Source organism: Chrysochloris asiatica, unplaced genomic scaffold (genome assembly GCF_000296735.1).
Source record: "Chrysochloris asiatica unplaced genomic scaffold, ChrAsi1.0 scaffold00005, whole genome shotgun sequence".
In the NCBI taxonomy this organism is placed as follows: domain Eukaryota; kingdom Metazoa; phylum Chordata; class Mammalia; order Afrosoricida; family Chrysochloridae; genus Chrysochloris; species Chrysochloris asiatica.
Window position 1 is genome coordinate 7368170 of NW_006408523.1, and position 12502 is coordinate 7380671.

Genomic DNA, 12502 nt, shown 5'->3' on the forward strand with positions numbered 1-12502 from the left:
TCCTTCCCTTTCCTCCCTCCCTCACACTGGCTGTGTGCCAGGCACTGGTGAGCCCCCAGGGACAGAGTCAGGAATCTTCTAGCTCCCACTCACACTGCCCTTCCTGAGAGCCCTGTTCAGCTGCTGCTCCAGAGAAGGATGAGGCTGTCTGCTCCCAGAAGGTTTCCAGTCTCGGAAACCCTGAGGAGCAGTTCTACTCTGTGACTCCTAACAGAGTCACCGGGAGTCAGAACCAACTCAATGGCAGTGGGTCTGGTTTTGGCTAGTGGTTCGTTTGTACACTATAAACCTAGACTGTTGATCTTTGGAGGGGCTTGAAGGGAAAGGTTCAATGATCTACCTCCCCAAATCAGCCACTGATAAACCCTATGGAGCACAGTTCTACTCTGACACACATGGGTCACCAGGACGCAGAATCGACTCACTGGCAACTGGTTCGGTTTTGGGTTATAATTTAGATTGTAAATAGAGATGAAAGAAGTAAAAAGACTCCACAGTAAACATCAGTATCAATGATGTTAAAGGTAGCGTTTGGCTGGGCAAAGTGTGCCTTCAAATACATTAATTATCTAAGAGGATATTTGATGATACAGGATTTGGCCTAATTAGTCACTCATAAAGGAGCTCTGGGAGCATAACCTCAGGGTCAGCAGTTCAAAACTACCAGCTGTTCCACGGGAGAAAGATGAGGCTTTGTGCTCCCATTAAGATTTACAGCCTCGGAAACCCTGCACAGGGTCGCTATGAGTTGGAACTGACTCCACGGCACATAACAACAACAACAACAATAATCCTATAGGGGCATTAGACACAGTTCTTTCAGGTAGAAGGGCATACATACTGAATTCTCATGGCTGTTTGTTGAGCTAGCAGTTGAACTTTAATACTGTCTGGTCCCTTGAATGCCCTTGTCCTCCCTCACATCTTAATCTTTCAGTCCTTTCATCAGTTAGGATGTGTACTTCAAAGTAGCAGGAACCGTGAACTTGGCAGCCTTTCATCAGATGACAGGTGGAGACACTGGCAAATGGGAACCTTGTGGTACTGTTTATTGTCACATGCCAACGTTAGAAGTTCTGCATTACTTGGTGAAGCAATGCTTTCCAAATGATATTGCAAAGTTAAACATAGCTAAAAATCCATTCTCTGTAAGAGACACCAGTTCATTTTAATGTCATAGTATCAAGAGTTTATTAATGTGGTTTGAGTCTTCATTTTAGCTAAGCTTTAAGAAACTACCATATGTCAGGTTTTGGTGTAGTATTAAAGAAATATATTCACAGTTACCTGAAATGGTATTCAAATCTTCCTTTTCTCTTTAATCCAAAAATGTCCCCTGACGTCTTAAAACCAAACTGTTACGCTTAACTAGAATGTCTGCCTGAGCACTCTGCTCTTTTATAAAGAACTGTGTGGGATCAGATTGACAACAGGAATTTGAAATGTTAAGTAGAACGCTATGGGGCAGTGAGTTTGTCAGTGGGAGAGGAGCAGTTCAGAGACTAAGGGTGAGAAGGGTGGACAACTCAGAGCCTGTCATCAGTGTTATTGAATGGACATGTACAAAGTGGACGGATGCTTTTCTGTGTCTTTTTTCAACAAAATAAAACTGTAAGCTTTCTTTTTAATTAAAAAAACAGAACAAAACAAAAGGAGCAGCTGAGCAAACATTCATTGGTAAGTAACAAAGGAGCAGAAAAATATTTACTTCAGGGTTTTAAGTGGATATAAAAAATAATATCGGTGTCAGTATCTTGGTGGTGGTGGTGGTTGTTGTTAAGTGCCGTCGAGTCGGTTCCGACCCATAGCGACCCTGTACAGGGTTTCCGAGGAGCAGCTGGTGAGCTTGAACTGCCGACCTTGCAGTTCAAATGGCTTTGCAATCTGGCACATTAACCCACAGTGGTGGTAGTGGGTGGTTATGTGCCATAGAATCAGTTCCGACTCATAGCGACCCTGTACAGAGTTTCTGAGGCTGTAAATCTTTACGGGAGCAGAACACCTCATCTTTCTCCTGTGGAACAGCTGGTATTTCGAACTGCTGACCTTGAGGTTCACAGCCCAATTGGTAATCACTACACTACCAGAGCTCCTTAGTTCCCTAAAATCTCACATTGTCACATGCTATCCCAACTTCAGCTCTGGTAGCGTAGTAGTTACCAATCGGGCTGCGAGCCGCAAGGTCAGCAGTTTGAAACTACCAACTGTTCCACAGAAGAAAGATGAGGCTTTCTGCTCCCGTAAAGATTTACAGCCTTGGAAACCCTGTACAGGGTCGCTATGGGTCAGAACCGACTCCACGGCACATAACAACAACAACAACAACATCCCTACTTGACAAGTTGCCACTTTTTGAAATGAAATGGCATGTCTTCACCCTTGTCGCCTGGTCAACTAAAGTGTTAAAAAGTGATCATTATGTTTAAAACGATAATGAATTCTACTTTTCATTGTGTATTTCAGGTTAAATTTCTTGAGCCCTCAATACTTATTAAGCCTTATACTCTGTTTGTTCTTTTGTTTCTCAAGCCACTACCAAAAAACATGGTGTCCCGCCTGTGTGAATCTAAAAAAGTTTGTGCAGCAGCTGATATGCAACTTCAGGTACGTATGGACCTTTGTTCTGATGTTTTCCAGAGTCATTATCCAAGATAAACATGTAACTTTAGATTCTGAGCCGCGCTACACGTCTATTATAATAATTATACTTCTAAAACATCTTTCATCTCAGTTCAAAGAACTGGAGCCAACTCGACTCATTCAGTACTCACAGTGTCCTTACAGAGAGGGTGTTAAGATGCTCTCCATTTTCAGTCAAGACAGTCAAAGCTTGGAGAACTTACAGGGTTTCTTTTACATCATCTGCTCATCACTTGGGCTAGGACTTAAAACCAACTATGGATCATTTTTATTCATTGTTTGCCTTTTTAAGATTTGTTTTTAGCACTGCGGTTTAAACAGTAACAACTATTATTTTTAGTTAATATTCAAAGCCAAGTTTTCTGGTTTCTCACTAAAGAGTAAAAAGGTTTTTAGAACCATCTGGCTATCATTTCTACAGGGTAGCAGGTGTTGAGGCATTGGTAATTGTGGAGTTTGTGTATGGCGTCCAGAACCTTCATGAACTCTTCAGAGTCAACATAGACTAAGCATCCATCTTTCATCTTAGGTAGTATCCACATTATGAAGACATTGTTGTTGTCAAGTTGCCATTGAGTCGGTCCTGACTCATAATGACTCTGTTTAGGGGTTTCCGATGAGTGACTGGTGGGTTCAAACAGTTGACCTTGCACTTCAAACCAACCTTGTGGTCAAGTGCTGATCCTACAGTGCCACACGAGGAACCTCTTATAATGATGTTGTTGTTAAGTACCATCGAGTTGGTTCCAACTCATAGCGACCCTGTATAGGGTCTCCAAGGAGCAGCTGGTGGGTTTGAACTGCCGACCTTGTGGTTCACAATCCAGTGCTAATCCTACAGCACACCTCGGGACTCTCGTAATGATACAATCTCCTATTTCCAAGTTTTAGTTTTGCAAAAAATTCATTCCCTAGAAAGTCTTTTGAAAATATACTTTATACCTTATAAAAATTTTTTCACTAAAGAAAGTGCCTAATCTAGACAAACCCATGAATTTACATTTTATTTACGTTAACCACTCTCTGTTCATAGCACTATAATTAAAAGCAAAGGGCAAACAACCATTTGAGGATTTAAAAAAAATTATTTTTTTAAAATGAGCATTACTTGGCAAGAGTCTGTCCACTTGCTAGTCTCTGCAGTAGGCATCTTGCCCCCCACCCGCCTTTGCTTTTGATATATACTGCCTGGCTGTAGCTTGCTACCACACAGGCAGATGGCTTACCTGATGGCCTGCCTGGCTGTAGCTTGCTACCACACAGGCAGATGGCCTACCTGATGGCCTACCTGAAGAAACGAGACTCTTCCATGTTGATTTTGATTACAGACTGGGACAAAACACTCCTCACCTTAGCTGAGGTTAGAATTTGAACACTTTAACTCCTAATAATCTACTCTGGTTAGGGTAAAAATGACCCAGATGAGTCAGTTTTGCTTTTCGGATGATTGTTTTCCATTGTTACTCGTTACAGAATGTAGGGCCGAGAGAACGGCGTTCAGCTATATGTTTAGATGACAAGTTTTACAGTAAAGTGGTATTTATGTGAAAGAAGTGGCTGTATGTTCCCCTTGGGAGGTTTAAGGTTGAGTTTGTAATTTAGAACCATCATTCTCTATCTAGATGAAGCCGAAAGCTGGAGGTCATTGAAATACTTTCTTTTATTCAAACGAATCCTCCCTTCTTTCAAGTCAGCAGCTGCAAGTTCCCCACAAATTCCCTGTCTCAATCAGAAAGATACGTATGGGAAGCATACATGCCTGTCAGCATTTTCGTTTGAAAGAAAGCACTGTCTACCTTCTTCCAATCAATGAACTCCACACAGTGTTCATAGTTCAAATCAGATGTGGAACGTGGAAAAGCACATTCATCTTTACACACAAAATTGAGTTCTCAGCGCTTAATGAGCAGCAACATTTACATTCAGACTTCTAGCACTGTTTGCTTCCCCTATTAGGTTCCAGTGGCCTGTAGTCCAGGGAACTGTGTCTCTGGCCACTTTCTCCAGCTAGTCTCTCCCCTGTCCAGCAGCTGCTTCTGAAGACCAGGTGCTGGGGTCTGACTTGGCCGTAACTCCAGGAACACTAACAGCTGCCTCCGAATCCTTCCTGCCAGATGCTCAGTTGTTACTCCTTTCTCTCCCTTCGCTTTGCTGTATTCACTTAGTCTCATCACAGAACTAGGGTATCTATAGCTGACATTTCATTCCTATCACTCAGGTAACATCAGGATTCCAGGAGGAAATCAAACAATTTGCTAGGTCCCAAGGGGTCACACCTTGTAACTCAGTGTTTTGTCCCTGAGCTTCAGAAAGTGTGTAGAAGAATGGAATTACAGGAGAATGGAATTTTCCCACCAACTTTTTGAAGCCTCCTCGTGTATATTGGCAAAATTCCGGTCTTCTAGGTTAAAATTCAATTTCCTATATTGCATGCAAAAAGAATCCACCTTATGGATAAGGTTCAAAATTCACTGGTGTCCTTAACCATGAAACGGTTGGGAGCATGCCTTTTCATCATTGTTGTTATTACTGTAAAGTGCCGTTGAGTAGGTTCCACCCCATAGTGACCCTGTGTAGGGTTTCCAAAGATGGCCTGGTGAGTTTGAACAGCTGACCTTGCAGTTCAAACGGACTTTGCAGTCCAGCGCATTAACCCACAGCGCCATACCAGGCAAAGTCTTAAATGTGGTCTGCACTCTGTCTCCAGCTGCATACAATTCTATCTGGATGTTTTGAGCTGATTTAGAACGATTATGCTGGGACACTTCTAAGGTCTTTGGTTGACTGCATACTGCCTCTGAGAACAAGATACCACAAGTAAGCAGGTGTTTTCCTTGCCTAGGTCTTCTACGCCATTCTGGATCAGATCTACCATGGGAAGCATCCCCTGAGGAAGTCGACCACAGACATTCTTCAGGAAACTCAGGAGAAGTTTTATGGGCTGCCCTACGTTCCCAACACTGTGAGTCCACCGTTTGAATCCTGTTGCCTACAGGCTTCAGTAGTTCTGTTCATATCTCTGTGGCAGCAGGTAGGCTATGGTCAGCCTCTTCGTGGGAGAATGTGAAATGTGTACATTCAAAGTTTCATATCTAGGGTATGAAAAACCCTGCTTCCATCGGGTTGATTCCGATTCATAGTAATCTTATACAAGGTTTCCAAGACTGTAAATCTTTACAGGCACTGACAGCCTCGTCTTACTCCCACAGAGCGGTTAGTGGTTTTGAACTGCTGACCTTGAAGTTAATAGCCCAACCCACAGCGCCACCAGTCTCCTTAACTTGGGGCAAGTGCTAGAAATTGCCCGGCTTACTTAATGCCTGTTTGTTGTTAAGTGCCGTGGAGTTGGTTCCGACCCATAGTGACCCTGTACAGGGTTTCCGAGGCTGTAAATCTGTACGGGAACAGAAAGCCTCATCTTTCTCCCGCGGAACAGCTGGTAGTTTCGAACTGCTAACTTAAGGTTCGCAGCCTGATTCATAACCACTAAGCTGTAAACAGCCATTTATATGCTGTTTTGTTCCCTTGGCGAGGTGTTTTTTTCTAGATTTCTGGGAGAGTGATGGTGGCAAATGGCAAGTGGCATTGGTCTGGACCTTCTGTTTCTAGAGTGAGCAAGGGTGGCTGTCATGTGAGATGAAGGTGATTGTCGGGGTCTCAGCTCTCATTGCAGTGAGCACCTTCCTGTGTGCCAGGGATCGTAGCCGATACTCCCCATGTCCTGTGTCATTTAGTCTCCGACAGCGGGGCCCAGCAGTGGTGTCCGCATCTGTCAGTGTGCGGCACGTACCAGAACATCTGTCTGGTAGCATTGCAAAATGACATGATTTAACTCTTCAAACAGTACTTGAAATGAGAGAATATCCCGATATTTGGGGCCGAATGCCTGAGAGCGTGGCATAAATGATGACACCCTTGCCTACTAGCCCAGAGGTTGGTGGTTTGAACTCACCCTGAGGCACCTCAGAAGACAGACATGGTACTGTGCTCCTGAAAGGTCATAGTGTGAAGACTCTGGAGTGGTTCTGTCCTGCAAACATTGCTCTGGGCTTGGGATCCACTAGGTGGCAGCTAACGATGAAGGGCACTGACATAGTGAGTGATTGTGTTGGGATCCAAAACCAACTGATAAAGACAACGTTGCTCTGTATGTTCTCAGTGCTCCTATAAGGAAGCTGGGAGAGTGGAGAGTACCATAGTTTTATGCAAATAAGACTTGCCTTCTGGGTTTGTTTGCCACCTGCCTTCTCTTCCTCTCCCCACTTGAGGGGTTTTCCTAAGTGTGCTGTGGTCATTTTGTTTCACTGCCACGTTTCTAGAAAGTTGGCAGAATAGTACTTAAGAAAATGCCTCTTGGGGAAGGGCGCATTTGGCTTACAAATGTAGGCGGTGCGCATTATTTGCGTAAAAATACTGTTGGCTGCTGCAGTGAGCATCTGCCTGACTCTTTTATACTATACTGTACTTTTTCTGTTCCAAGTGATAGAAACCCACCTCTTACTACTGTCTTTAAGCACTAAGGTTGTTTATTGAGTCTCATCACCGAAAAGTCCTGGGTTTTGTGTGGCTTCAAGTAAGTTGAATCATGATCTTAGACAATATTGTGAGAAATCTCTCTCTTCTTGCATTTCTCAGCTCTATTTTTTTACCCCCTGGGTGAGTCTCATTCTCAGACAGACCTCCCCCAACTTGGTGGCATGAGGACTGCCAGTTGGTTCAGGTTTAGGTCCTTGTCACTGAGCCGAAAGAAAGAGAACTCACCTTGAAAGCTTTGTGTCCCCTGGGAAATGCAGAGTACACGTGTAAAGGGTCCTGTGGTTCGAACACCAGAACGTGCTGTGCAGAGGTAGGCTCTGCCAGTCAGCAAACTCAGACATGCGTGGGCAGAGCTCAGACCTCGCAGAGCAGTGAAGTAACAGGGCGTTTGGTCTCCATGTTGTCCCAGGCTCCTGTTGTCCCAGAAGCAAGACCATCTGTACCTGTGTTAGTACTAGTCACACTAGCCTACACAGCTTGACCTTGCCTGTAATGTATTGCTTACTACTGGTCATGAGTGAGCATTATTGACGATCATGTCCAGAAGAAGGAATTCATGGGTGGGGAAAAAACGTGGAACAAAATGTTATAGAAGAGACTGTACTTGTCAGAACGACCGAAGGAACCCGAGACTGTGGCCCTCAGCCACCCTTCAGGCCTGGACCAGAACTCCCCTTGTGGCCCAGTTTTCAGCCAAGCAGGTCTATAGCGGGAACAACAGCCTACCAGTGAGGTCTGCTCACATGGAATGGGCCATCATTCAAGATTGAAAGGGCAGCCTTCACCGAAGGAGTCAGGATTTGGGAGAGAGCGTGTAATAGGAGTAAGAGGCACAGAGAGGAGGTGGGATCAGTGATGTTGCATGGAGGGGACCACAGTCACTGACTGTAGAGATGGTGAGCTCTCTAAACCTTCATTCAATTCACAAAAAAAAGTTACAGAAAGAAGAAGAAAAGACTATAATGGCTCATCTCTGGAGAAAATTACAGTCGCCAGAACTTAGCCAGGTTCTGATAAAGCTGCCCTGGTGGCACAGTGGGCTGAGTGCTGAGTGAGCCAAAACAGCAGCAGTTTGAACCACAGCCACTTGGAGGGAGAAAGACTTGGCAGTCTCCTTCCGTAAACACTTACAGCCTTGGAAGCCCTAGGGGGGAGCTCTCCTCTGTCCCACGGGGTCTCTGTGAGTCAGAGTCAACTCAGTGGCAGCAGATTTTTGTTTTGTTTTTTTAATTGGTGGCTTAGTAGTTAAGTGCTTGGTTGCTGACTGAGAGATTAGCAGTTTGAATCCGCCCACAGGCTTCGTGGGAGAAAGGCCTAGAGGTCTGCTGTCATAAAGATGCTCAAAGCAAACCTGATGGTACATTTCTGCTGTTACCTAGGGTTGCTATGAGTCAAAACTGGCTTCAACAATAGCTTTTTCTTTCTAATAGCTTTATCTCTTAAAAGCGTTGTCATAGTCACGCTTGTATGGTTTTGCGCACATGCTATATCCCACTTGGCTGCTTTGTTTGGTTTTTAGGTGGGTGTGCCTTAACTGCACGTCCAAGGGGGCTTCAGAAAGTTCATGGAAGGATGGCATTCAAAGATCCTGGAATTCTTCTACAAACTTTCTGAAAACCCCTCCTGCTTGTAGCATGACTGGTAAATACTAAAGTTATAGAAGATCAAAATGAAGAGAAACTGGGATGCTTCCCAAACCTGCCGACTTCAGCTTGGCTGAGTTTCTGGCCCTGCCTTTTTTTATCATTCATGTCACAGCATGCAGCAGAATTTCTGTTCACTCTCTGGCTGTACAGCCATTGTATGGCTATGCCATGTGTTGTTTATCGTTCAGCTGTTGATGGGCACTTGGGTTGCCTCCGCCCCTTGGCTATTGTGAGCAGTACTTCTGTGAACATTGGTGTGCATCTGTCCGTCTGTGCACCCGTTTTCACGTCTTTTGGGTCCATACCTAGGAATGGAATTGCTGGGTCATTGCGTGATTCTGTTTCACTTTTTGAGGAATTTCCACAGAGGCTACTTCATTTACATGCCCACTCGTAATGTGGGTGCAGAGTCCTGGTGTGTGGCACTATAGGATAAGCACTGAACTGCAAGTTCAATTTGAACTTCAAGGTTAGTGGTTCAAACCCACCTGCCACTCCTCTGAAACCCTCCCTATATGATGTCACTATGAGTTGGAACCAATGGATGGCAATTAACAAAAACAACAACTAGTAATGCAGACTTGTAGATTGGACTCCAGTACGCCTCAGTTTTCTGATGGGACTTATCTTTCGGATACCTTCTACAATATGGATGAACCTTGACAACATAATGCTGAGTGTGAAGTAAGTCAGACATGAACAGATATTAGACAAGCTCACTTAATCTCTAATAGGCATAACAACCCTAAATACAACAGAACGAAATGCTGCCCAATCCTGGGCCAACCTCACAATAATCTCTACTGCCGTTGCAGCTCCCACTGTGACACTCCATCTTGTGGGGGGGTCTTCTTTTCTTTCTCCAACCTTCCACTTTCCCAAGCATGATTTCTTACTGTCACAAAGGGTAGATGGGGTTGAGGGGAGCTTGCTTCTTAAGAAACACTGAGTTTAAGTGAAAGGTGATGAGAACATTTAGAAATGTTGAGAACCTTGTTTTCTAATTCCCGTAGGGAGGCCTCGTACCGGAAATAGAGGAAAGGGGGGCATTGTGTGCCATTTGGCTCCTGCATTTGGCCTCACCTTGCATGGCATCTTCTTCTATTCAGTCTACACAAGCACGGAGCCATAGGGTCACACCACAGACTTAGCAGTGGTCGGACTCTGGGAGATGGTTTATGAAAGGAGGCGGGTGGGTTGGATAGGCCGGATAGAAGAGTGGTTAAGAAACCCAGGTAGACCCTCAGTCCGATTTACATGGTGGCTGAAAGGATGGGCAGTGTTGATAAGGGACAGCCGAATGGGGAAGGATCCGCTCACACTGCCTGGGTTGATGGAGATGACGTTCGGTGAAGCAGGGAACACAGGTGGGGTGGGAGACTTGTTGAGATGACTATAGACTCTAGAACATGGAAATGTCTGCTTGTAGCTGTGGGATGAATGGCGTAAGTCTCAGAAAGTCCTTCAAGGATGGAGGAAGTCAGGTCTGGGAGGCAGTCTCCACGACTGACCCAGAAGCAGGTGCTGAGTGAGATGAGGCAAAGTCTGGGAGCAGTCCAGAGGGCCACTGAAGCAAGACGGGGAAAAGGGGCACGTGTCGGATCAGCCCGTATGTATGGGCATCTGCTCACTTGTTATGAAGTGCCGTCAAGTCGATTCCGACCATAACGACCCTGTGTAGGGTTTCCAAGGAGCAGCTGGTGAGCCTGAATCCAGGACATCGCAGTTCAAATGACTTTGCGGTCTGATGCATTAGTCCACAGCGCCACACCAGGACTCCTATCTTCCCACTAGTACCTCCAACTTCCCATCATCCTCTTTTCTGTTTCTACTACTACTACAACCACAACAGCATCCTGCCTGCTTCCTTTTATTATTTTAGGGTTGTATTGTGTAGTAGGCTGGAACGTAACCATCTTCCAGAGAATATTTATTTTGGACGCGTGGTCTGAGTTCCCAATAACAGACTAATAAATTAACTTTTGGAAGACAATTTCTGTGTAATTTGAGGGCTTCCAATGTTGAAATCGTTGGGTTTGTTTTGTTTTGTTTTGTTTTGTTTTGTTTTAAGGACAGTTTCTGAACCTGACATTGCTGTTATCATGCTTCTAAATGCAGGGGAGGAGAGCCACTAAATTGCCAGTTGTGGGAGCTGGAGGGGAACCAGTGGTCCCAGATCATCTTTCAAACAGACCGCTTGCCCATGGATGGGAGCAGGGGCATGGAGTAAAGAGAACCAAAGTGTTCAAAGAGCTTTTGAGAGCCCCGTTCGCTGCCCTTTTTACTTTAATGTTGGAGTTTTGTTTTGTTTTGTAATGATCCCCCAAAGAAGAGAAACAAACAAAACACCCACCGTGGTCACGTGATGGTGGATGTTGAAGAACTTTCTATCTAACATTGTTCCTGTGAATTGGGTGAAGGGTTACGAAGCTGACCTGTCCCCTCTCAGTAATTCATACAATCCTCACTCTGTCACATCCCTCGGCCGGCTTCTTCCCGGTGTTTCCCAGCTTCATTCCGCCTTCTTCCCTACTCCTTGGGCAATTTGGAAGAACTGTCTTCATCATATGTGCATTGGAGGATCAAGCAGATTAAAACTTATGTTCTGGTTAGATTTATATATATTTCGTACTTTTTCATAGGTGATTTCACAATTTTAGTTGTTGTTGTTGGTGTGCCGTGGAGTTGGTTCTGACTCATAATGACCCTAAATAGGTTTTCTGAGGCTGTAAATCTTTACGGGAGCAGAAAGTCTCGTCTTTCTCCCATGGAACAGCTGATAGTTTTGAACTGCTGACCTTGCGGTTAGCAGCCTGACTTATAACCACTATGCTACCAGAGCTCCTTTGTTCTGTTATGAATATAAAATTTTATCCAGCTTTGACCACATATCTTGATGATTCTATTTGAAAAGATTTTAGAGTCACTGATTAAAAAAAGGAAGAAAAGAAATAATTATCTGTTAAATGGTTTCTACCATCCAGATTAAAAATAATCAGATTTTTTTCTAGATGGTTCTTTTTAAAGTAAGACTGGGGAGAGAAAGTGACCACATGGGAGTCTTTGTAAAACAAGCTGAGGACTAATTCTGACCTTTGCTGTTGTAATCTCAAGGAACCCTGGTGGCGCTGTGGGTTAGGCACTGGACTGTGAACTGCAAGGCTGGCAGTTGAAACCTACCAGCTGCTCTGTGGGAGAAGGATGAGGCTGTTTATCTGCCTTCATGAAAGATTGCAGCCTCAGAAACCGTGCAGAACAGTTCTCCTGTGTCCTACAGTGTGGCTGGGAGCCAGATGTAACTCAGAGGCAGTGGGTTATCCGTACCTCACACTTGTTCAGATGTCGGTGTGAAGAATCCGCTCAAAGGCAGTGGGTTATCCGCATCTGATACTTGTTCAGACGTCAGTGTGAAGAATCCACTCAAAGTCAGTGGATTATCCGCACCTCATACTTGTTCAGATGTCAGTGTGAAGAATCTACTCAAAGGCAATGGGTTATCCATATCTCATACTTGTTCAGATAAAAATGTAAATAATCACAGAAAGACCATTTTTCTAAAAACAACAACAGCATGTAAACAAAGACTCTATGAAATGAAAGAAGTAGATCTCCATGGTGGTGTAAAGTTTACCCCCTCTCTTCAGATAGTACTGAACTTAAAGTATTTGGTAAAAATGCTC

The 12502-nt window shown here is 44.4% G+C and overlaps 1 protein-coding gene across 1 annotated transcript in view; it reads left to right on the plus strand.

The window, feature by feature from the left end:
* Nucleotides 1-12502, plus strand: part of MIPEP (mitochondrial intermediate peptidase) — a 149051-nt gene that overhangs the window by 82372 nt on the left and 54177 nt on the right. The window contains exons 15-16 of the mRNA XM_006831954.1: nucleotides 2530-2604; nucleotides 5483-5602. Of these exons, the coding sequence (XP_006832017.1) occupies nucleotides 2530-2604; nucleotides 5483-5602 (195 nt within the window). The remainder of the gene's footprint in view (nucleotides 1-2529; nucleotides 2605-5482; nucleotides 5603-12502) is intronic.